Source organism: Channa argus, chromosome 8 (assembly GCF_033026475.1).
Source record: "Channa argus isolate prfri chromosome 8, Channa argus male v1.0, whole genome shotgun sequence".
Taxonomy (NCBI): Eukaryota; Metazoa; Chordata; class Actinopteri; order Anabantiformes; family Channidae; genus Channa; species Channa argus.
The window spans coordinates 9,703,355-9,729,656 of record NC_090204.1 but is presented as its reverse complement, the minus strand read 5'-3'; the positions used below and the strand labels follow the sequence as shown (position 1 = coordinate 9,729,656).

General features: G+C 40.0%; 1 protein-coding gene across 2 annotated transcripts in view; it reads right to left on the bottom strand.

Annotated features, from left to right (window-relative positions):
* The window catches only part of cpamd8 (C3 and PZP like alpha-2-macroglobulin domain containing 8), a 42,772-nt gene that overhangs the window by 15,608 nt on the left and 862 nt on the right, over positions 1–26,302 (bottom strand). For both annotated transcript variants that reach the window (XM_067513194.1, XM_067513192.1), the window contains exons 2-29: positions 24,688–24,839; positions 24,096–24,118; positions 23,288–23,453; positions 23,042–23,094; positions 22,438–22,455; positions 17,431–17,485; positions 16,955–17,068; positions 16,591–16,675; positions 16,312–16,420; positions 15,903–16,130; positions 15,620–15,790; positions 15,379–15,507; positions 15,059–15,257; positions 14,742–14,917; positions 13,872–14,021; positions 12,822–12,983; positions 12,592–12,734; positions 12,002–12,064; positions 10,800–11,031; positions 9,178–9,331; positions 7,520–7,650; positions 7,315–7,366; positions 6,848–7,146; positions 5,590–5,658; positions 5,316–5,472; positions 5,045–5,221; positions 3,343–3,424; positions 72–228 (exon numbers count right to left, since the gene is read on the bottom strand). In XM_067513194.1, the coding sequence (XP_067369295.1) occupies positions 72–228; positions 3,343–3,424; positions 5,045–5,221; positions 5,316–5,472; positions 5,590–5,658; positions 6,848–7,146; positions 7,315–7,366; positions 7,520–7,650; positions 9,178–9,331; positions 10,800–11,031; positions 12,002–12,064; positions 12,592–12,734; positions 12,822–12,983; positions 13,872–14,021; positions 14,742–14,917; positions 15,059–15,257; positions 15,379–15,507; positions 15,620–15,790; positions 15,903–16,130; positions 16,312–16,420; positions 16,591–16,675; positions 16,955–17,068; positions 17,431–17,485; positions 22,438–22,455; positions 23,042–23,094; positions 23,288–23,453; positions 24,096–24,118; positions 24,688–24,839 (3,706 nt within the window). The remainder of the gene's footprint in view (positions 1–71; positions 229–3,342; positions 3,425–5,044; positions 5,222–5,315; positions 5,473–5,589; positions 5,659–6,847; positions 7,147–7,314; positions 7,367–7,519; positions 7,651–9,177; positions 9,332–10,799; positions 11,032–12,001; positions 12,065–12,591; positions 12,735–12,821; positions 12,984–13,871; positions 14,022–14,741; positions 14,918–15,058; positions 15,258–15,378; positions 15,508–15,619; positions 15,791–15,902; positions 16,131–16,311; positions 16,421–16,590; positions 16,676–16,954; positions 17,069–17,430; positions 17,486–22,437; positions 22,456–23,041; positions 23,095–23,287; positions 23,454–24,095; positions 24,119–24,687; positions 24,840–26,302) is intronic.

Sequence of the window (26,302 nt, the reverse complement as noted above, 5' to 3'; positions counted from 1 at the left end):
TATCTGATTTGTAAATGTAGAATTCTTAACAGAACTGCTTTAATCCTACATTAACCAAGATGCAGGCTTACCTGCAGGTCTTTGTTGAGTATACGCCCCATGGCAGGGAAGGAGCCATCATCTCGCTGATGTTTGATGAGCCAGGTCTTTGATGCACGAAGCTCCTCAGGGTCAATGAAGATGAAACCCCGGGACTGAGCAAAGGACTTCAGCACAAATGCTGTCAGCCTAAAGGTGGGATGGAGGTGGAGGGATGCCAGAGATAAAGCAGGGAGAGGGTGAAGGAACGAGGAAGAAGATAATAGAGAAGAGATATTAAAGATCCTTCGAAACATGTGCGGGCAAACCTTAATAAATACTTTCAGTAACTATCAAGTTTGAGGGCAATCACATTTTCAACAAAGAGGGATGTTTTTTAATCTGTCAGATATTTTTAGCCTGTCAACAGAAAGCAAGAGGGCAGAGAGAGAAGAGGGGGGCATTTTTGTCAAAGAGGACTGGTATCTAAAGACGTATCTGATGAAATGGAAAAAAGAAAAGAAGTGAGGAGGGGAGCAGATAGGTGCAGAAGGGTTTGATCACTGCTACAGGATGCAGCAGCTGTGCTCTTGAGAATGTTAGATCTCAAACAGACCAATCAAGTATGTTACTGTAGGCAGATTCCTGGGATGGAGGCTGTGCAACTGAAAGCATATGAGCCATGGTTTTAGTGCACGACAGTGAAGAAGAAACAGGGCAACCACAGAGAAAGTCAGTCGTGCGAGACCCATTCGGCTAATAAATTTCCACTCATCAATAAATGACACCCCTTTTACAAGCGATCGTAATGGGAGTCTTTGGGCAACAACTACTCACTAAGACATCAAGACATTCTTTTACAGCACCCTTGACCTCAACTGACTTGTGTAGTATGAGGTAAGCTGCTTACCATGAAAGGCAAAACGGGAATGAAGAATAAACAAACAGGTTTGTTCTCTGGCTTCTCCGAATAGCTTTTAAGTAAGCACAATCCAAAGCAGCGCCAACAGAGATGAGTAGGAAATTTTAAAAAAACTTCCCTGGCTGAAACTTTGATGTTAGAATTGTTTTTTAAATGTTAAGTAATAATGTGTCACAGGCTTTAATGTTGGGCCCCAGGGAAAGGTATTGGAATATGTAAATATAATTTAGTTTGTTTAAGAGAGGGAGAAGTAGAAAGGTTCACTTCCTTCTGTTTTCTAACTTCTAATTCCCAAATATCTTCTCTAAGCTCCTCTTATCTTTCTCCATACTTCAAATGGTAGATCTAAAGGTTTTACACAATACATGGGTGTACTCCATGATAAAGTCTAAGCTGATAAGCCTAAAGGGGAATTTTATAAGTTAGAACACAAGAAAGCTTTCCAGACTCCTGTTTATGTGTTTCTGAGACCTACATTACTTTAACTCTGATTAAACTGCATATAAACAACATTAACAAGAGCTCTTGGTTAGGGGTGCAAAATCAAACTAAGACCTTAGTGAAATATTTGCACACGGATAATAATTTTTTAATATCCTTTAGTAGATATGTCTATATTTTTGGTTATAAAGAGTAGTTTTGAACATTATCTGTGGAAGTGTTTTTTCACAAGCTGACATACAAACCACAGCCTTTCTTTTACAATGGCTCTATATCTTTAGCAGAACTCTATATCAAGCGAAACAAACATAGGCTTGCTAGTTTGACACACGACTGGAATAATATTAAATATTACTCTAGTAAAGCAGCAGAAATCAGTTTCTGGTATTCAGCCCACCAACCTCTCTCAGATCAGTCTTTGGGCTGACACAAATGCCGTGCCAGCCTCAACATGCAGAGCAAGGACTAAGTTCTCAGAATAACTGAAAAAATTGCTATGAAAGAGAATTATATCTTAAATTAGAAAACTCTTGAAAGTTCCTAAAGAGTTTAGCAGTGACTTCAGCTTTCTGTGTTGGCTAATTTGTAAGGAAAATGAAAACAGGGCTTTTTTTGTTAATTAGACTTCTGTCATCTTGGTCTGGTATTTTAAAATAAAGTTTTAGAGTTATAATGGTGGTGTTTGAATGTTTCTGTGTATTCGTGTGTGTGCGTCTGGGGGCAAAATAGCATTTCATTGTCATTTAACTCAACATTACAAGTTGGGGTTAAACACACTCAACCCCATCGCGCCTTGTCAGCATCTCACTGTTTCTCAATTACATTCCGAGTCAATGAACTTTCAACCCTCTCTGTGCAGTGTTAACAAGCTTGGCACCAGAGCTCGCCATCACTGCAGACCAAACTATTACTGCCAGCCCTTGTTATTATGTTCAATCATTTCATTAGACCCTGTCAACTTCCACTCAGACTTTTTTAAAGGCTGGAATACATTAACACTGAATTTCAGGTGATTTTAAGCAGGCGGTAAATGCCCTGTTTTACTTATGTACTCTGGAACAAAAACAAAAGCTTGGCTTGTCTTGGATGCAACCATGTTGTTGATGGATTCATAAAGTGTCTGATGCTGGTTTAAAGAAGGTTCTTCATCTGTGTTGTGCTCCCAACCCACACTTGTTGCCTCGAGAGCCAAGGAAAACTACAAACGGCTGCTTGTTACATCCTCATATCCTCTCACATTCACCAGGCCAAGAGTTCAAGGTTTCCATGGCAATTTAATGTTACCAATTACACCCAGGTAGTGAGTCATTAAGCTGCATGCAACACTTCTATTTTCTACTCCATGTCAAAAAAAGGTTAAGAGCCATTTGGTGAAGTGGCTCCACACATTAATATGCTGTCTCCAATAGTGGCATTAAGAGCTTGACTGTGGGGCCAAGGCAGCATGGGTCCACTCAGTGCCACGGATATGAACCCTAGTTAACTGCAAATAAATCTTGACAGCTCTGCCTACCTCAGGGATCCAATTATTCAGATTCTCTATCGTTTATGTAACCTGCTGTTTCACTGTGTTAGCTCTATTAAATATCATAATACCCACCTCAGCTCATAAATCAACCAGAGGTATGCACGTTTTTTATGGGCCTCAAAATTCAAGCAATGGAGCTCCCCACTGAGAGCATTGATTTCAACTTTATAAATATTATGAGATGATCCTGACTGCCTGCCTGCCTGTAAACGTAAAATAAACACTCAGAGGAAAAAAACTCACCACTGATTTAAACACACCAACAGGAAGAGATTCATTTGAGACCAGCATACTGAGATGCTAATATAAACTTCATTGCTTTTGCCAGTAATCGATGCTCCAGTTAAAGCTGAAGTATGTAGCTACACCTACGAGTGTAGTTTGGTTGGTATGAATTATGTAAACTTCTACAGCTACACCTACAATGACTTACCACATACTTCCAGAGGAATCCCTTTCTCCAAAGGCACTGTAGGATCCATCTTGCCGTTTGTAAGTCAGTTGTCTCTGGTAGCCTGGGTGGGAATAAAATATAGGACAGCTGGTGGGACAGCACTTTCAGAAAGAACAGTTCCTCAAAATTACTAGGGAACAAGCTCAACAATATACAATAATACACTCACTTTCATTAAAAATACACTCCTATCTATCCAATGTAATCAAGGACAGCAGCTCTATCATGAATTCGACTTTTACAAGGTTATAATTTCTCAGATTTCAAGTAAAATCTCTACGAAAGGTGTTAATTCTACTGTGTCCTCTTATTTGTGTTTTTTTTTTTTTAAATCGAGATCAAAGTGAGTGGAGAATTCGTTTTGGAGCTTATACATTAGGAGGGGGTTTAGTTTTATTGACCACCATATCTAAAATAAATGAGGGGGAATCTATGTGATCCACACTGATAAAAGACAGTTATTCCAGCACAAGCCATTTATCATGTAAACATGTGGTTCATATGGAAATAATTGTACAGCTTCTAATAGTACTGTGGCTCTTGTACTCTGTAGAGCTCAGTAGCTGAATTCCCACTTTGCTGTGTGCGTTTTCAGTTGTTTTTAATTTAATCAATGTAATTTCCAAAGTCAGAATGACTGTTTCACCTGTTCAAGACTCTTTTCACCTATCTGCAAGGTGGCCTGGCTTGGAACACTAGAGGAAGTAAGTGATCTTTTTGAGAATAAGTGGAAAAACACAGTATGCAGAGAAAAGACAGGTCTAGGTAGCTCTAAGTAAAAATATCCAGTTTCATGTAATTTGTGCCAGCAAGGCCAAGAATGGCCTTAAATACTTTTTATGCACATTTCCACAAACAAAATCCATTTTCCAAGGTAAACTTCACTCCAACAGTTACCAGAAATCCCAATAACAACTTGCCAACAATTAAAAAACATTCCTTTCTCTCAGCAGGAAGCCACTTTATGCACCACAGGACTAAGGGATTTGAAATGTTGAAATACGTGGAATGCTTAAATTACACTCTGTTTCCTCTCATTATCCACTTAGTACACTAGAGGAAGTGTAGTCTATGAATTTCAGGGTTAATGGTTCGATTCCTGGTTCCATCTGGTTACATATCAAGGTGTCTTTGGACAAGACACTTAAACCCCTGTGGTAGTGTCATCACCCACTATATCTGCAGCTGTTCAACAACAATTAATTTTATTTTATATTATTAAATAGTTACTAGCTAACGGAAGGAGGTTAGGAGGGATTTTAGAATGTAGCACATCTTCAAAAAAATGTCTCAACATTAGCCCACAGAGAAGGACAGCAGCAATCTGTATATTGTATATTGTATTACTGATTTGGTTTTGTCCAGCTTATCTAAAGTAACAACACTTGCTACATCTGACACCCAGCAAGTTGTGAATACATTTTCTACTTCTATCTACATTAATTACTGGAAATCCTTTCCAAGCCCATTTGCTGTACACTGAATATACAGTATGAGGAGAATAAATCACAAAAGGCAGCCTTTTAAAATTACAGGCAATCAAAGGTAATGTCTAAAATTCTAACCATATCTGACAGGTAAAATCCTATTTAATTTTGAAGGAGTCTGTTTTAAAAGTGTGGTCTGAGTGTAGAGTGTGTTATGTAAACCATAATTTCTTTGTATTGGATTTCTTTTTTACCTTGCAGCAGGTAGTCTGTTGCTTCATTCTCAACCTCAGGGCTGAGTTGCCTGGTCTTCTGAAGGTACTTGAGAACAAAGACGTTGGGGGCAAAATGGATCATGTTTTGCTCACCGCAACCAAAAGGAAGTCTTAACAGCTTGTCCAAGTTATTTAGAGTTGGCCCCATCACATCCCCTGAAAAAGATGGGCAACAGTCACGAAAATTAATTATTCACACAGTAAAATCAAGCACATTTCAGCTAGACTCAAATCACACGCAGATATATACCGATCATAAATGCAGTGGCCCTCTCAGATCCAGGCACCATGTTGTGAGGGACCCCCAGAGTGAAGGCCTCATTATGGTTCTCATCAGAGTCTTCTTTCCTCCAGATTTTGAATTCACCAACTGAGCCCCAGCCTGTTGAGAAGCCTATGTGCCGCACCTATATAGACAAAATGATATATAATTTAAATTATTCCTACAGAAAAAGAGTACTGCGATTAGTATAGTATAGTATAGTATAGTATAGTATAGCATAAATTCCACAAATGAGTCAAACCTGTCCAGGGAATCGTCCTGCCCAGTGGAGAATCACGGATTCGTTGGATGGATGTAAACCATGGCCTACCTAGAGAGAGAATTGTAGAAAGGGTTAGGGCAAACAAGGAAGAAGACACATTTGTAATTAGTAGTCCATCATGTTGATTTTGTTTTTATTCTTGGATGACATTACAACTGCCTCCTGTAAGGATGTGAACACAAACACAGTAGCATACAAATATACAGCAGCTAACAACAAGACATCACAATCAGTGAACTCACTTTATAAAGAAACTAGTGCTGTTATCTCATACTAAGCACTAATAATACCCCTCTGCCAAATGTTAGTGATGCCAGTGGCCAACTTACTTCCCACACACAATCACAAACATACACACAGACTAATGTAGCACACATTCCCTCTCCAGTACTTGTTTTATTTTGTAATCGCATTAACCCTCGTATATTTTCTGCTACTTCGAATGTTTTTATTCTTAATATATTATATCTTAATATATTATAAGTTTAAAGGCTAATTGTATGAAACTTGGCCAGGATCAGTATTTTATTATTCTATTCAAAATTCCATGATCCCATCAGACATGCACAATGCCTGCACTCTTTACCCTCGTGATAAATATTTTGTGTTTTTTCCATTTGAAAAACTCAGTGGTTTTTATAACAAAAAAGGGCATAAAAACATAAAAAATATTTTTTTAAATAATAAAAAACTTTGTATCTATGGTTAAGTTGTTGAAAAGATTGGATGCAGTGAAAGTAAAAAAAAAAGTTTACATATAACATTTTTATTGCACTTTTATGAGAGGGACTATAACTTAATTTTTAAGATGCCTTCAACTAAGAACTATGAAGTGCAAAGACCTGAATTTATCCTATCCAAAAACACAAATCTCATTTGAATTTAAAATGTTTGCTCTAGTGCGACCTTTTAATTACTGCCTTTGGTGAATGGTGCAAGAATAATGCCAGGGAGTAGCATGCCAGCCAGGGAATGCCATATGAGCACCAGGTCATGGATCATTGAATGTCCTCACTGACATTAACCCCTTAAGCCTGACCTTACATGAATGCATGCCAATAAATGTGGCGCCAGTCCTCCTAATATGTAGACCCCATAGCCTGCAGGGTCTTTTTCATTCTCCTCTTTATGTGTCCGGGCACCCACTCATGATCTAAACACAAGTCTATTACAACTGCCCAGGATATTTCAGCAACTGTAAAAGAATATTTTCTTAAACAGTCCTTCATGCTCTTACCTCTACCACACCTCCTTTCCAGCTAATCCAGAAGCTGCGGAATTCATCCCAGGAGAGGATGCCTGATGTGAAGGCACTGACAAGGGGTTCACCCATTTTTCCCAAGGAGATCCAAGAACGAGTGTTTTGCCTACCACCAAGTACAATCTCTAGCATCTCTGCACTGTCGTGAGGGCTGGCAGAGAGAGCAAAATGGGCATTGTTGTGGGTCTTCACTGCCACCTGGAACTGGTTCATTCTGGCTGGCTTTTTCACATACTGATACTCATATTTGTTGGGGGTGGAAATGTGGATCCTCTCTGACGATGGAAATACAGAGTAGTAAAATGTACAGTATCAACAGTGTACTATTACAGTACATATCATCAGGGATTAGATACAGCAAGAACAATATTGATTTTTGTTGAATACAGATTTTAAATTATATGTCAGCAATATGTAAAAGACGAAAAGGTATCTGCACTGACCATTGGGACAGAAGAAGACACTGTAGGTGTATTCTCTGGGTAGGCCTTCTGGCTGCACAGAGAATGAAGAGAGGAAAAAGAATGTCACTGGACAGGCAAAGAATAAAGAAAAGTGAGATAGATTAAGAAAATAAAAGGTGCGGATGGTGCGGAATACATACAACATCCCTAATCAAATCCCAGTGTTTTATATCAGCTCTCTTACCTCCACCAAAACAGTCCGACGGACAGAATCCAGCCCAGTTGGGGTCCTTCTGTCCTCCATGTCGCTGCCTGTTTTGCCTGTCTGTAGTCCATCTGAACAGCAACTTGGTTCACTGTAGGCAATGGCACGAGCTATTGGAGTAACACAGGAGAGAATTTGTTTGTCTTGTTTTAATTCTCATACGATGGAATATTGTTTTGCATATCTAGAATGTCTGTGGCGCTCCACCCCAAACCAGCATCATGGTGTGTGAGGATCAGGTCAGTACCGAAGCCAGGGTCAAAGGTAGGTTTGTCAGTCTGGCAACCTAACTGCTGCCTTTTCGCAAAAAAAGGCTCATAGGCAGCCGTGCCCTGAAAACCTTAGCCACTTAAATTCAGCTGTCTGACAGCTCCAATCCCCTGTCTTCAGAGGTACATGTCTTACCTTCTGGCTCTTTCTTTAGACAGCCACTAGCCAGAAGAAATTGATGTAAACACTGCCTTCTGCCCTCTGCTATCACTGTAATGATTTAGAGAGGATACAGTAAGTTTGAACTTTTCTCTCTAGATACTTTATGCTGGATGCTGTCTCACATTGTTAGTGTCTTATTTGTAATGTGGTTACACAAAAACAATTGCCCTTTGGGGACAATAAAGCTGTGCTTGAGTATTGAATCCTTATCTTATCTTGCATGGTTATCCAAAACCTCTATTTGTTAATCAGCCAATCATAACCATGGTAACAATTTATTCAATAAGCCATGAACTGATGTTTAAAAAGTCACAAACCACCGACTGTAGTTTGGGCCATTACCGCTAATGTGGTTCAAGTATTTGTGGTCATCTCTCATTACATACATTACACAGGACAAACATGTCTGTAAGGGGACTCCCAGTTCTCTTGCTGAGGAGCACATTAGAAATGTGGCAATGTGCCAATGGCGTCTCTTTGTGTGTGTCTACTGAGAGGGAAACACAAGGGGCCAGGGACTAGGAGTGGAGCCGTGGGGGGCCTATTGACTGCCAGTGACCTGCAAACTCATCAACATGCCAACGAGTGTGACAGCACAGCTATGGTTGCTCCCCCACAGCTGGTCTGCTTTGTTCTCACATGCACTCTGGAGGGCAACTGTTTGTAACTCTAGGTGGGTGACTAGATCACACACAGCTCAGCTCCTTGGCCACCAGAGATCTCCTAAGTCAAAGGGTTACCATTTTGTAAGACATCCCACTGAGAGCACTGACATCATGGTGAAAGGCTTCTATTGTTTTTAAGTGCCATGTCACTTCAGAATTCAAATGATGCTGCTTTCATCATCCAGAACAACATAATCTGTATTGTTTAGATGAGCAGCAAAAGTCTGAATCATTCTTTTACAACATGTGGTAAGAGCTGTAGGGAATAAAAGAGCTCATCATGAGTTTATCCTGAGTGGTGTTGTAAACAATTCAAAGTTGTTCTGTTCCAAATGTTACTGTTTTACAGCAATAATAAGAGTTATTATGCATGGCTAAAAAGTAGTGTTTTTTACAGTGTTGCAAAAGGTAATAAATTTCCTGAATGAAAAATTATTTAAGAACAATATTTTATTGCCAACTTGACAAATACCTGAAAAGCAAAAAAAAATAGGAGCTGAAAAAGAAATCAAGAAGTTCTTCCTTTTGCATTACGAGTACCTGTGATATTAGCAGACCCCAATTCAGTGAAAGACAACACTATGGATGTGGACGCAGCTTCTCCAGGAGCAACACACTTCTTCCTGGTAAGGTGGTGCTTTCCAGGGTGGCCAACAAACTTGATGCTTTTTGGAACTGAGACTTTAACGTGAACCTGGGAGAGGAGAGGAATGGCAAGTAACAGGCAAATCAGAGGCAAGTGATGTCCTCTGTCAGGCTACAGTAGTGAGATCATTTCTGTCAGGCACACCCCTCCCTCATATAGCGTGTTCTCCTCAAAGCTCCAACAGCGAGGGAGAATTTTTAAATCGCATTGTGAATTTTCCATGCTGACTGACTCATTCTTCTCTAGCTCCCTAAAGGATTAAGTTTCACTCATCGTCCAATTTTCACAGAGGGCTCAGTAATGCAGTGGGATCTTTTAACTGTTCTTTATCCACATGACACGAGTCATAAATAACTGAGCAGAAAATATAGGAATCACATGTTGCTGGGGTGGACATAAAAGGAATGGCTATTCTGGTTTTCATATTCACCTAACATGACATGAGGACAGCACACACAGAATGTTTAACAGGCTCATCTGCAAACAACATGATGTCATCTGTGTGGAGTGAAGAATAGACCGATTTAAGACCAAGGTAGTGTTTAGGGGGATCTTCAAAGACAGTGCTGCAACACACTTTTATCTTCACATTACAAACCTGTGATTTATTTGGACACAATTCCCAATCGCTCTCCATATCACATTGTTCACACCAGTTTTGCCTTGTACAGAAATGGAAAAACTTACAGCAGCATCGAAGTGGTTTGCATCTAATAGCTTATTACAAATAAAGCACATCATATGTTATCTACCTAGGTTTCCAGCCCCTGGAAGATCCCTAAAGCCTAAAAGATTTCCATATATTGTTATATCTTCTTCTCACCTAATATTAATGTTAATCCTTTGCTTGGTGCTGCTACTGGACATCATCAACCAGAAGAAAACCTGTTTTCTACCAGCTAGAAACACTTTCACCTAGCTTCATTTTGTGAAGTTTATATCAATGTGGAGAAGTAGTTGGGCATTACTCATCTTGGTAAAGGTTCATGGACTCATTGATGGTGACAATAGAGTGGAGATTACAAAACTGAGGAACCGGTCAAAGATACCAAATGAAATACATAATGACTGTGACAAGTCAAAAAACAAAATATCCTCTGTAGTCTGGATTTGTATGTGGCAGCAATTTTAGAATTTCTTCACACTAAAAAACTGCTGCACAAGAGTTTTTTTTAATATGGAAAAACAATTCTCATGTATATTATTGTAAAATTTAGATCAAATGCAATGAAATTCATGTAAAGCAATACAAGAACTTTGGCATATAAAATTTCTTATTTTATTCAAATCTTATTTTATAATCGGTGGAGGGTAATAGAGCCGACAGCATGCTTCATTGAATAATACACAAAATTTTGGGGTAAGGGTTAAAACATAAAAAAGCACGAGAATTTAATCTGCATCTCTGTACCTTAACGCTCCCCTCAACATTCTATGTATATGTCTTTGTTAACTCATTCTTTTTACACATTTGCTGTTGAAACATATTTATTATCACTTTCATCCATCATCTTACCTCAGAACAGGTTGGCAGGTAGTTGTAGACTGTGAGGGGAACTTTGGTCTGCTCTCCTCTGATTAAGCTGTAGGGCAACGTAAAGTCAACAAAGAAGGGCTTCAAGGTACGAAGCTCCACGCTTTTTGCTAAACCCAGTCCCTTTTCATCAGAGAGACCAACTGCTTCTGTCACCCATGTAGTGATCGAATCTGGCACATCCAATCGCAGCTCAGCTTCCCCAGTTTCAGTGCTGTCATTGACACATGTTGGCATACAGCTTGAGTGACAAACTTAACTGGATGACAAAGTAAAAATATTCTAAAACCCTTTCATAGTTTTACTTAACACAAGCAATAAAAAAGGCACAGACTACAAGGACAGGTTTGATGAAACACTGTATATTACTTTTATGTCAGTAACACCTGAGTCAACACCGACAGCTGCACCAGAGTAAAATGGATAGGTGTGAGGGACACTCAGGTGTTGACCCAATTTATTTGTTTGAGTGAAATAGACTGAGATCATTATTGGCAACATGTATTTCATGTTGCTCTTGGCCTACTGTCACAGGGCATAATAAATTTTGAAAAACTGCATGCACACCCTTCCTTTTTATCAAAGTTGCCCAAGCTCCACATTAATAGACTTTTAGGGGAAATCAGAGCTTTGGACTTAACAGGAAATTAGGCAGAGCTGAAGTCCCATCCAAAGGAATCAAGCATATGGAAATCTATGGGCAGTTCATTTATATTGGCTGAAAATGAATGGAAGGAGCTGTTGAGAAAGTGACTGTTCCAAGATCGCCCAATTTAAATGAGGCACATTCACACCCAGAGGGGGAAATGCTTGATGTTTCTGCATGATGGAAGATCCGTCTTCTCACATACAGATTCAACTTGCACTTTTCCTTTCCTTTTTTATTCATCTTCACCCCTTCACTTCTGTGACTCCTTACTTATTTCACGTCCCAGCTTCTCATATTCATCTTGTCACATGCCCTTTTCTTCTTTCTTTATCTACTCTACCCTACTCCTTCTTGTACATTCAATATGTTTTTTTGTGCATTTAACTGTCTTCCCCATTTCTCTGCTCTCCTAAACATATTAGATTTTGACTGAATCTCATGTAGGTGGAGACAATCTGGTGCACCTGATATCAAGCCACAGGCATCTAGCACACACATACACACAAGTGAAATATTTGTATAAAGATTTAAATACCTGACATTGAGGCAGTGCCACACCCAAGTCTCTGGGAAAAATGTACGCCTCCGCTTCTCTGCTCTGCAACCAAAACACAAGCTGACATCAATAAAAGGCTTCAGCTGCTCACAATAAAACAACACCATAATTGGAAAATGTATTATTCTGAATTCCATACTGACATTCTCTGAGTCATGTCATGTGTTTAATGTTCATCACTAGAATGAGAACTATTCATGGCACTGAGAAATGAAGACATAAAACAAGGACAAACCAACAAAAGTACTTTCTTTTGTCATGTTTTTCTCTGCTGGTCTATTACTCATTTCAGAGACCTTATTTAACCCAAGCATGACAAATACTGAAATGTATATTGAAAGTTTAGAATTTTTAAATCATGAAGTAATTATTGCTCTCTCTTGGGCTTTATGTCAAAGTCATTGGTTTCAGATGAGTACATGTTAACTGTGTGTGGCCCAGTCAAAGATTACAGTCAATTTTCATCAGCTACTTTACTAAACAGTCACTATGAAAAAGACACTTCTCAGTTTTATGCATCTTAGAATGGTAACTACATAGGAGAGTTGCCTCCATAGCAGCTCTACTACCTGGTTGTGGGACGAGAGTGCATGGCAGCCACTAAGGTGGAGGTGTGCGGCTGAAAGGCCGGAATGGCCTCATCTGTGTACATTCCTCCACTCTGGCGATGGTTTAAACTCACCATGTCTGTCATCACAACCAGCCCTGTTTCCTGTGTGAAACAGACAGACAAAGCACAATTATTTGTTTTATCCCTTTACCATCACTATGAGCACTTCAACTAAATGTGTGTTCTCACTGTGAAAGCAAAGCGTGCATCCTTGCTGATGTCCCAGTGCCATGGGAACACAGAGGACCGCCTGCGTCTCTTTGATGACAGCCCTGGCCACCAAAAATGCCCGTCATCTTTGGGAATCCCAAAGGCATCTGAAACATCAAAGTCTGCCAGTTCTTTAAACACCTGCATATAGATAATAGGAAAAGTAACAAAATCAGAGTTATATATCTCAGTGTTTCCCCTATAATAGTATATGCACGGTGGCCTCCACGCTAACCTTCATGCCTAGATGAATTACCTCCAATGTACACACATTAAAAAAAAAAAATTCTGTCATGTGCTTCTCTCCATGTCTCCGATGCACAAGCATCAGTAAACAGGCTATGGGTCAAACACACGCTGCTGGTGACCAGCAGACAAAAGCTAACACAGAACAGCTGGCCAGGACAAAATTGGTTACAAAACCTTAGAATGATGCCATGGTGAAACTGTTTTCAACGCCAAGGAAGTGCAAGTGCAGAAATTAATCATGCACACTGTGTAATGATGAGCACATCACCAAATGTTCCTTATCATTCGGTTTTAAATTGCTAAGGAGATCAAATTTTAGTTTGTTCACCATGTGGATTTTATCGTATTTATATAGTTTTATTTATTTTTATTTCTTAAAGATTCTCAATAGACTTCTTCTATTGTTAATAATTCTAATAATATAATAAAATATTATTATATCTATTATAATTCTGTTAATATTTCTAGTCTTGTGTTATAAGGGAAATAACAAAATATTTTAGTGTGTGCACTCAAATCCTCTGTCATCCTCTTGCCTGAACAATGTTCTAGGGGAAAAACTCTATCTAGAGTAGTAATATCTCAAAAGATTCAGTCTATTAGTAAACTGCTCAACTGCTTTAAAATTTACACTTTAAGTCACAAAAATTAAATGAACAGACCTATTGTTTTTAAGGGAAGGACTATGGCGACCCTGAACTCACGGGATAAGAAAAAAAAAAAAAAGAAAGAAAAAACTATCACAATAAAATAACACTGGAAATTATAACTAAGTCTGACCTTGTGAGGACTGAGCTGGAAGTCAGGCTTTATCACGTACAGACTTTTATCCACTGTGGCCACACATACACAGGAGCCCCTCTCTCCCCGGACATGCAGGGTCACTGGGTCCCCTGGCATAGATTCATTAGTTGAAATAGAAACAGACACCTGCAATTCAAGCAAGAGAAGATACATAACTTATGAACATATGAATCCACCAACCTTAGGGAAGGGGGCTGCTATTAATGACTACTGAATATTATGTGAATAAAAATTAGATTTGTGAGTTATTTTTGTTTTTTCATCAGTTGCTCACTGACTATAAGGTATCCACACTATTCTCAAACATTTAAACATTTTTTGAGCAGCATGCAGCCACAAATTGTCCCTGTTAATCTGTTTCACTATGCTCCTGTCACCACTCTGTAACCTGTCATTCTCTCTTGTCATGACCCCAGTCATCTGCCTGCGTGGCCTCTGTCTCATCATGCCCTAAAAAAACCCTCTTCCTCACACACACACACCCACATACCCACAATGTTATAATGGCATACCAGGGGGCTGTAAATGCTTCAGGGAGTTAACTCCACCTAATTCAGGCAGGAACTGGGGCTCACTCCCAGACCAACACAGCTGTTTGTTTACAGACATTACACTGTGGACAGAGCTGGTGCATAGAGATTTGGGTTCAGCCCCAAAATGTATAAAGAGTGTGCACCATTTTGTGCAGGTTTGAAATAAATATTATATAATGTGGATATTTTTGAAATAACAACAGTAACTGAGGTAATGTTTTAACAATGTGTGTTAAAATACAAACAAAATATGTCTCTCTGGATAAATATATATACATATATAAAATAATGTTTTTTTTTTCATTCTGCAAACCTGGTTCTCAAAGTCAGGATGGACAGGGATTTGAAGGCTGTCTGTGACACCCTCACCATTTTCCCTCACGTAATAGACCAACAGACGAGTGAGGGGTGCCATGCTGTGACTAACAGGGAAGCGTAGATACGACATACAGCTGTCCATCTCTGCCTGGGAAGAGGATCCTGCAACACCTGGCAGTATGATGTTGGGGTAAAAGTGCTGAGAATGCTGACATCAAAAACTAAACAGGCATATAAAAAAACAAAGATTGTCTGTGTATCTTAATTCGATTAAAATATCAGTTTTTACAGAAATAAATTCCATGTGTTTACCAGAGAACGAGGGAGGCAGGTGGGTGGTGTGAACAGTTTTGTCAAAGGTGACTGTAGCTCTTTTTTCTCTGTGGGAGGATATCAGGTTGGCTGGCTGTTGGCCTGACAGTATGATATTCCCCCTGGATGCCACTTCATAATGTAGAGTGAAGTTACAGGGACAAGTGGATTTGAGAGCCATTTCGGCCTCTTGGCCAACCTATATTCACAGAAAGATACGCTGTTATAAATTAATTTAAGCATTACACTATATTCAAACATATATTTCTACAACTATGATACATAACACTCAGAGGACACATATAGAGGACAGCACTTGCCTTGAGTGGGGTGCTGGGACTCTGGATCTGAATGTGACACTTGCTGGGAGAGTACCAGCTACTGATGGACAAATAACTTGGCAGGTACTGGTTTCCTACTGTCTGTCCATCAATCGCTATCACCTTGGTCTAAGCACAGAAAAGATAACATGTTTTAAGTCTTCATAATATTTGCCTAAATTTACATTCTTTCTTCATCCTGTTTACATCACATACAACTGCTATCATTTCAAGCGCTGACCTCTAGCCAAACATAGTGGGCAGTAGTGGGGATGGAGGGGATCTCAAAGGTTGTCTGGCCACCTTTGGAGATCAGTTCACTGGTGTAGACGTTGTCCTTAGGAGTCAGCTCTGCTTTGACACGCACCCTCACCCCATCAGCTGGGCTCCCATCAGGGTAGGTCACCTCAATCTACAGGGAGAGGGTTACCAAGAGTAGTTGTGGAAAGACAAAAAGTAGACGCTCAATAATGACCTGATTAATGATTAATGATATTAACTGAGGCCAGCGTTTGGTGACTCACCTTTCCTTTGTAAGGCAGGCCAGGCTTAAACTGTTTGCGTGTATCCTTGGAGTACTTGATGTCAATGAGCTGTTTATGGACGGGTGTTGAATCATCAAAGGTGGTTTGTCTGCTTCCATCTATGCTGGTCACTGTCGCCCAAATGTTCACAGTACCCCTAAAGTGATCAGCCACATCCAAGGGCATCATGTCTTTGACACAAAGGCTGAAGTTTGCAGAACCTTTGATCTGAGAACAACACAAGAGTGATCTGGTGGTATGAACACAATTCTAGTGCCAAGGTTCACATCACATGTAAAAACAATTACATACATTTAACATTGTTGTTTGATAACAGTTTGAAGACCTCGAAAAAAATAATTAACAAGACCATGAAGATATGTGCTGACCAAGAAACTGATAAACTAACCTCCATGTTTTTAATCACAGGATGGCCCATCTCGTGACGGTAGTAGCCCACTCCATTCACTGTCATATTTACTGTTAACTTCCCTGTCACTGGTTTGCCAAACATATACCTGTATAACACTGACATGTCAGACCTCTACAGCTACATACCTGCCAAGCTCAGTCACTCAAGACACAATTTAAAAGCACAATTACTATAATAAACCAGATATACACATTCATTATCATTTATGAATGCCATACAGCAGTCATGCATGCGAGAAAGAAATGGGAGACTAACCTGGCCCTCACAGTGGCCTGCTCACATGAGTTCAGGTCACGGATGTAGCGTGGTGGATCAATCACCAACTCAAACTTGGGCATCACTGTCAATATGTAAAAGAATATTACATTAGGTAAATACCTTTTTGATGTATTTTTGTGTGTTGTATCATCTCTTTCTATTGTGGATGCATAAAATTATGTTTTTATGAGGCACTTGTCTTGTCTCATGCTATGGCAAGCTTTATGTAAGGCTTCTAAGGAAACAAATATAAATAAATATTGAAGCTCAACATATCATTTATAGATAGAGAATCAAGGACAATTCAAACACCCAAACTGTAAAATAAAAATTTAAAAATGTATCTGGAATGGGACAATACCATATTTCTGAACTTCAAAGGAGTTGTTATAAGTGTGCCCCTGCACTTCCACAAAGACCAACCACTCTCCAAACACAGGCTGGTCAGACAGAGGGAAACTCATGTTTACAACCCCTATAGGAGAGAGGAATCTAGTTAACACATTCAATGCCTGCATTCTTGATAATCATTAGTCTTATATTAGTAACTCCTGGGAGTCTGCAATTGCAACAATTAATTTACCCAATCGCACATGAATCGCACAACCTTGCATATCAAAAAATAAAAATTAGTAACAAAATGCATCACAAAAAGGGAAATTTCCTGAAATCTGGCATTTTAGGCAATCTTAAAGAGGTCATTGAATCACCATGGAAAACTCTAATACAACGATTCCCCAAATGGAAGAAGACCTTTTCACTTCAGTTAAAATATTGCATATGAAAACACTGTACTGAAACATGATTGTATAGGTTATTGCAGAAAAAGTGGCTTACCACAACAGACTGATTTAAGATCTTTCCACTGGATCATCCTGGATCCTCTTGGATCCTGAAAGACATAGTGAGGGGATTGAGAACCACTGATTATACAGTTGTAAGTTGGTTATTGGCATGTTGTCATTACACAGTACTAACATATTACACCTATATATTGTAAAGACTTAGTTAGGGCTAATAATCCTTAAAGTAATTTTGACCTAGGCATCTAGCCTGTCTCTGAAAACTATCAAAGTTCAACTATTATTCATAGGGGTAGCAGATAACAGTAATCAGTCCCTCTAGGACCTCTTAGTGATTGTTGTGCCTTAAAATGAATTATTTCACAACAGCGTTTAGAGAATTCCCAGGGGATTCGTTTAATACCTTGTTGTGATCACAAAATCACAAATTGTGAAGGAACTGATGAATGTGCATTTTGTTAAATAAAAGTCCTGCAGGGCTTCCAAATTATTTTTTCTTTCCCAGCAGCAAGTAGAGAAAAGGGACCCACACTGTGTGGGGAGGGCTAATAAAAAAGAGAAGAGATTTGATTTTAAATGTTCTTTCATTGGACATTAGAAAAACAAAGAGAAAATAGATCTCTATCAAATCCTAACTCTAGAAAACAAAAATGTTAGGAAATGCAAAAGAATAACAAAAAACAAAGCAAAAACAATTATTTAATTCATTTGTCAGAAGTTTCCAATCAATTCTTTGCTTTACTCCACTACAGAACACAAAACATCACATACTGTCCATATGCGACTGAAAGCCTCCTTATTGTCTATTATCCAATATTAGGCATATTCCACCCTAAGTCTGGCCTTAAGCAGCCCATTTAGAACTGGCACCAGCTCCACACTGCCAGTACCCCGAGTTTGGTTTCTGCGTATCAGCCAAATGGCCAGTTTAGCAGATCCAGACAACAAATTCAGAAGGATATGTACATTAATTTCCCTACACAATATTTTGGGCCAAAAATGAACAGGCTAAGAGAGAAATCCTCCCCAAGACCCTGAAACCACATCTTTAAAAGGCTGAACATTGCTAAAACACACTGGTCCGCTGAGTTAGGGTCTTGCCACGCTCCATATCTTTTTGTAGCTATTGCCCTATTTACGACGCTCCTCTGGAGGTCTGCTGTCTGCTTTTCATTGGGCAGCTTGTACAGGCACCGCCAGCTGCCTTTCGGGAAAACATCTTGCCCAAAAAACTCAGTCCATCTCGACTCTTTCAATCCTGTCAAAAAACGCAAGTTCAAAACCTTTACGCAGATTTGATAGACCGCTTTTTTCTCTACACTCTGAAATGTACACAGTTGAGGGATTTTTGAATGACAGAAGCTGACCTCCCCGCTCTTGCCACTCCCCCACAGCTGGAGTGATCAATAGAGAAAGAAAGCTGTCATCATTCCACTGGTCAGAGTACTGTTTTCTGCAAACACTCTCAAGAATTGTACCAAGGCAGCCCAAACTTCCTCCATGACTATATTTATTAGCCTGATTGAGTTGTCTCTCTCAGAGTGTTCATAGAAGTTCTTGACATCTTGATAAAATGTCCCAGTTTCCCAGTGCAGCCGGCCTCTCTGAAACTGGTTCGAAGACTAGTGCACTGCAGTGTTTGGGTCCTTATGAAGTTGTTAAAAAAGCAGTTTCTGTGCAGTATAAAATCTGAAAGAGGCGATCTTGGAGTGAGTGTCAATCAGGCCTTGATCTTCAGGCACGGGAAGGTAAAGAACTCTACATGAACAAAACAAACAAAACAAAAAAAAAACTCACAGAACTTTCAGCCTCGTGTTCCCCCACTGAAGTCCTCCAGGAAAACTAGGCACTGGCTGGCCTCTCCACTGTCCCACTAGCAATGCCTCGCTCTTTGCCCAGTTAACCCTTGCAGATGTAGCTTCCTCATAAAAGGGACAGGGTGTCCTCTAAACAATGGACATCCCTGTGCTTTGTGACAAAAACATTTAAATCATCTGCATAAGCAGATACAGTGAGAGGGGGACTAAAACTAAAGAAGCCCGGCAATGAGACACCCCTAAGCTGACTTCTCAGCCTGCACAGCAAAGGCTCAATGACAAGACAGTATAGATGCCCTGAAATAGGGCAGCCATGTCTAATTCCTCACCGTATAGGGATTGTTGAATTCAGTTCTCTCCCCATCTTCACCCTTCATTCAGCTCCATGATACAACAAATGTAACCAATCTAAAAACCCATCACCCATACCAAATGCCTTAAGTCCAGGAAATAAATAGGAATGTCAACCCTAGAAAAAGCTTGTTCCTGATCTAAAGAAAGAATGCTCACATTAACATTTGAAATATTACGTAGGTCAGTCAAATCACGAATAAAAAAAACATTGTCTCTAATGGTCCTATCAGGCACAAAATATGTTTGGTCTGAATTTACAAGTATTCCAAGGAAGTCTGTTGGACAAAGGTCTGTAGAGCACAATATAGTTTGCACAGACTATAAGACTGGTCTCCAGTTCTTAAGCAGGGCCAGGTTTCCCTTCATGGGAAAGTACAGGGAGAGTACTGCCCATTGACGTGAAGCAGGAAGAGATCCTGTATTTTAACATTCCATAAATACAGCGTGTAAATCCAAACCAGTTGTGCTCCAAAACCTCCTAAAAATAGTCAATAGAGAGACTGAATAAAAATCCACTTCATGATGTCACATCTTGCTGGGCTAGAGATTACCCTGCCTCCTGGTAGTTTGAGACAGGTCATGTCATTGGGCCGGAGATTTCTCCAGATTAAAAAAGAAAGAGCTTGGGGCATCCATGTGTTCTAGTTGGAGAAGACGAGGCCTTACAAGAGCCCTCTTTAGTCTCTTATGAAGAAAGGAGCTCCACTCTAGCCTCCTTTCCTGCAGCAAATGACCTGTAACAGAATCTGAGTCTCCGTGTGGATTCTCTTTAATGTTTTTTATGTCTGCTTCAAGCTCCCAAACTGCCGTCTTAATCTTAGCAGTGGAGTGAGATGTATACTGTACGTATTGGTGCGTTTCTCACCTCCAACCATTGCCTTTACCCTTTCAACCGGTGAAATTATTAGAGTAATACTAACGAGGTGGTGATCAGTGAAACCAACTGGGCTTATGGTACTGATAAATAATCTAGAATTGAAACTTTGGGAAATATAAATCCTTTCTTATCTGGTTGTGCTCCCCCTATTGTTTTTGACTCTCACCCATGAGTACTGTCTAGCATGTGGATGTTTGACACAGATCCATTGCCTTGAGTTGGAGCATAGAAGTTGACAAGACATAGCACAGGCCTTTTAACACCTACGTGGTGGATAGAACAACTACATTTGCGTTTTCCTAAATTTTCCTAAATAAAATAACTGCCCCTGAACTAAAGTTACTGCCATGACTAAAGAAACATGAACCCTCTGCCATAAATCCCATTCAACTTCATCTGCTAAAATAGTATGTCTCTTGCAAAAAAAGTACAGCTAGTCTTTTTTTTTAAAGAACCCTAGCAATTAAAGCTCTTTTATGTCTGTCTCTCCATTAATGTTTAAGGAGCCTATTTTTAGGTCCTGCATTAGAAAGTCAGAAAAGAAAGGCAGAGAAGACAAGGTAAGAAGAAAACAGTAGAGAAAGGAAAACACCGTGTGAAGAACGATCATGTTACTTTTACAGCATCTTTTTATCTTTAGGTGTTTTATTCAGAGTTGTTATATGTTTCTTAAGGCAAAAACATTTCCTCTCATCCAAAAGGTCAAAACTAACCAGTTTCGTAAATATTCCTCCAGATCTTATGACTTTTCAGTATCAATGAAGTAGTCTTTCAGTTTAACAGACCTTTTGTGTGTTTCATTGAGAAAATCATTAATTTACTCTAGGGACTAGAGGTCTGCATTTCTATTGGAATATTCACCAACAGACAGAGTGTCTGATTCAGTGTCATACTCCATGTCTTCTCCATCACCTGTCATTTGAGTGTTGGTTACTGTAACTGCTTCAAAACTTTCTACAGTTTGTGACTGTGAAGCTGCTTCAGTTAGTCCTGACTGACTGCCGCTCAAATCATCTGTTACCACAGATGTATCCTGTTGTTTCACAGACTTGCTCTGTACATCCAAGTCTACATTACTATAATTTTCAAAATCGGGAACACTGCAGCTTGCCGCTATGTTCCCAGATCTGTCCGCAGAAGCTGTACTACTGTACTATTGGACCAGCTACAACACTTTCCGGCTAAGGCCTCAGTGGCCACAGGGCCATTCACGGTGTCAACAGCTGCACTTGCGGACTGCTACTCCGTATCCACTCACAAAACGTTTGTGTCCAACTTCTCCACATTGTTACGTACACCATCTATGACCCGTCACCATGTTTACCTCTGAAGGAAACCTCCAGTTTATTTGTAGGGGAGTCTAGGAACCTAAACACTTGTCGCCTCAGAGACTGCAAATGCTTCATTTTGGGATCTTTACTTCCTGTCAAGGAGGATGCCATCCCTCCCAATACACAGGCAAAACTCAAAAACAATTACAGAAACTAGTAAGAGGACAGGAGAGGAGAGGAGAGGGGGAGGGGAGGGGAGGAGAGAAGAGAAGAAGAGAGGAGAGGAGAGGAGAGGAGAGGAGAGGAGAGGAGAGGAGAGGAGAGGAGAGGAGAGGAGAGGAGAGGAGAGGAGAGGGGGAGGGGAGGAGAGAAGAGGAGAGGAGGAGAGGAGAGGAGAGGAGAGGAGAGGAGAGGAGAGGAGAGGAGAGGAGAGGGGGAGGGGAGGAGAGAAGAGGAGAGGAGGAGAGGAGAGGAGAGGAGAGGAGAGGAGAGGAGAGGAGAGGAGAGGAGAGGAGAGGAGAGGAGAGGAGAGGAGAGGGGGAGGGAGGAGATGTTTCTTTCATGTTGTTTATCCTTCTTTTCCAAAGAGCACCCTGTTATCTAGGTGAGCTTCCCTGACTGCTGCTCTGTAATCTCCAACCAGACTGGGAATTAAAATTGCCACTGTTCGCTCCCGGATGTGGTTCTGCCAATGCTGGGTGGTCCGGTCAACCTTCACTCACCAAGACATACGCCTCAATCTGCAGAAAATAAAAAAATAGATGAGAAAAGTAAAAGTGGTGATAACTTGCATATAAAATGTAAAGCCTAGAGAAGATCTTATGTGTCCTTCCTCCATCCTTATCCAACAATAATCCAACTGTGAAAGTGAGACCTACCCTTTACCAGCAGCAGGCCTTTATAGCTGCAAACATCAATAAACCGTCTGTCTGCACAGTTGCACAATATATTTGGAGCCATTGCTAACATTCCAAGAGAAATTACTCTAGCTTGGCTTCTGTAAATAGGTGACTGTACATTGCTCTGCACTCAAGGCCGACTAAGAGATGGAAAAGTATATTTGCCATAAACAGTTTGTTGTTCTGTTGCCAAAGTGATATGGAAGAGAGGTAAATATATATCAAATGAATTATGTAAACAGAGGTTTGGACATTCAAAATTCATGTTTTTGCCAGGAAAGCTTATAAAATCTTACTCGAAAAAACAAATACTATTCAGTTTTCCAGTAGTCTGTTAAAATTCTATTCTGTTGTCTGCAGCGTTTTCAGCTGCATGTAATGAACGTCAAACTCTACTGGTTTCCAGATGACAAAAATATTTAATTACCTTGTCATTGACTGGCCTTAGGTCAGGGGTGACTGTGTAGACATTGATCAGCACTAAAGACAGAAAAGGAAACACAACAATGTAATTGACATCCTTCCATTATAAAGACTTTTACGCTTTAACTTTGGTCATGTAGTTAGTACAATGTATGTACCACCATCAACATGACAACATCCTTTAACTGAATTTCTCTCCATTTCTGTGCAACGTTTAACTAATGAACTATCACGTGTACTATGATGGAACCTTTATGTTTGGGTTTGTAGATGGGCTTGTCAATCTGGATTAAAACAGCTGTGCCCTTGCTCTCCACTGTGACGGTGGTATAGTTGTGGAAGATGTAGCCTCCCTCTGTGAGGTGACGGTTCCCCCACACTTTCAGATGGGCCTGGCCTCTTAAACCAGAGGGAACCTGGTGGCACATGGACACATAAAAGCAAACACAAAAGGGATCAGGACTGGATTGACCAAACATAAATTACTGTACCCAATTGGGAAAAGAGGTTAGGCTGCTGTAGTGACACACTATGCAAAATGATCAACTTTGAGTCAGATTAAAAAAAAAAAAAAAGTAGGAAACAAAAGCTACAAGATAACAAAAGACTACAAAACTACATTTAAGTAGCAGAGGAAGATGCCAAACTATAACACAACACACTACACATGACTGTATTTCATGAGAATGAGGGTGGAGGTTACAGGGAGAGAGAGAGACAGAGAGATAGAGGGGAAGAACTGAGTCGTGCATACTAGATTGATCTATTCCAGCCTACAGGGGCGGTAGACCATACATGCACGTCAACAGCTGTTGCATATTATATTGAGGCCGTTACCTTATTCCCAATGAATGAGCAGAGACAGATGTTGCATTACAAATAACATTAGTGTTGATTTGCATCTTGCCTGAGGAATGTGCACACAACGGACAACAGGCTCTCACTACTGTGCAGCTGTCACCGCTAAACAGCGCCATGCATTTTAAACATCTCTGGACGAAAGCATGCATGCACTGTAGGACATGGGTGAGAAAACAAAGTCACGCAGACAGACTCACCTTTATTTTGATGGTGCCTTTGTCTAAAATAAAAACAGTGAGACAAAACAATGCAGAATAGTTGTTCAGATACATCTTAGTTTTCACTTATCACATATGTTTAATCATCCATATAATACTATAATAATCCAATAAACTATAATAATCCAGTAGTTATGAGACCTAGTGCACTGTGGCTGAGTTGGCCTGTAAGTTTTTGCACTGGGCTTGCAGGATATACAGCTGCAAAATGTCTCCATGTCACTCTCAAGCAGAGATAGCACCATCTATTATTGGTGCTGTCAAACAAATCACACACTGTATACACTAAGTGGCTGGTGGGGTGGGCTGAACTGATACCTCCAATCATATATAACCCTACACAAACCCTGTCTAGTCAGGGGCACATAGTCAGGGCAGAGGACAATCAGGCTAGGGCTGTGTGTTCTGCAGTCAGCATGTTTTCGCTCGTATACCTGTGTGTGTGTTATCCAAACGTCCTTTGAAGATATAGCACAAAGGGGGTCTCTCCTAGCTGAACTGGTTAGTACATGTTTTCTTTCCAAAAGTAATGCAAAAGTATTGTAACCTTAGCTTCAGAATCAGTTCTCACCAAGCACTGAACCGTGGTTGCTGGCAACCGTCTGTCCCTTCACTGACAGTTGCACCTGCACACGGGTTTCAGCTTTTGCACTGAAGATGGTTACGCTCACACTCTCCTCTACGCCTGCTCGAAACACAGTGGGTGCAGCGACCAAATAACCTCTGAAAATAGAAAGCAAGGTTGAGGAGAGAGGGAGAGAAAAGGGAGGCAAAGCAAGGGAGGGACACAGGTGAAACAGAAGCAGAGCAGGGATTAGAGTACAAAGAGGTAAAGAAGTGGAGTGGAAAAACAGAGGTATAGGTAGTAGCAGGAGATAAAGGAGATGTCAGAGGATAGAGAGGGAGGTACGACAAGATGAGGAATGAAGTAAACATATGACAGACATGAATAAACATTTGTTGCATCACTGCTTGGTGTTTAGGGGCAGACTGCCACTATTATCATTTACCATTGCTTCTTTCAAGCAGTTGAGGCAATTAATACAGTTGAGTTATGCACATAGACACATTCTTCTCTCATTCTCTAACTTGTTGCCTAACTCACACACATCCTCATCCACAATAAAGCATACAAACAGCCAAGTTGTGCTGAACTTATGTCATTAATCGTTATTTACCTATATTATTTGTGAACGTGTATTGATTTGAAAAATCTGATCCAATAACAAATAGGTCAAAAGTCAAAACTTCCCCTTGTTTGACAGTTCAGTTCTGAACCCATCTTTTTTACTTTAATTCATAAGGCAAATGGGTCTAGTCACCCACTTAAACTTTAATAAAGATCAGACAAATTAGCAGTGAGCAAAGCCCTGAGCACAAAACCAATTGCATGGCTGAGAGAAGAATCAGGTGGTTGGCATTACGGCACTACAGCATTACGGCTGGAGGCAACTGCTGTTCCTGTGAAAGAAAGTAATGAGAAAATCCCTTGGAAAATAAGGCTTCAGGAGAAAGAAGATAATACGAGGCAATTGACTCTGTGCGTTTGATCTACAGTTAGTTTAACCAGCTCTTGGATGAGCCTGGGTCAGGTGGTGGACACCATGCTTATTTCAGTCACATGACTTCTTGTGCTCAAGTTCTTGCTGTTGTTGCCCAATTTTGTCCACAGCTGAGAGTCAGTGTCTGAGAATGATTTGGGTTTTCCTTTGTAAGCGGGGATAGTTTTGGTTCAGTCACATGATTTTATGTTTTTAGCCTCTTGCGTTTCAATTCATTCTCAGCTGAGACTTAAACACTTGACATACTCTAGACTCACATTTGCCAATAGTCACATTTTTTGCTTCAGGTTCTGGGGGGGGGGGATTAACTGAATGAAAGATGCTGCTTAAAAAGAAAAACAACAACAACAAAATTTACACAAAATAGCTGTCATCTTAACAGTAATCAGGGCATCAACAGCAGAACAGTTTGCAACTCAATGTATCAGCTCGTGTGACTGCGCACATGTCCAATAAATATATTTTTTAAAATATTTTAATTACAAGTAGTGATGTATCATGTCGTTTAGCAATGCTACATTACATACTCTCATATTGACAAATCTTATAACCAAGATGCTCGCAGAACATATTTTGAAAAAATGCAAAATGTTGAATTATCACTTTTTCCATTTTACGTTAAAT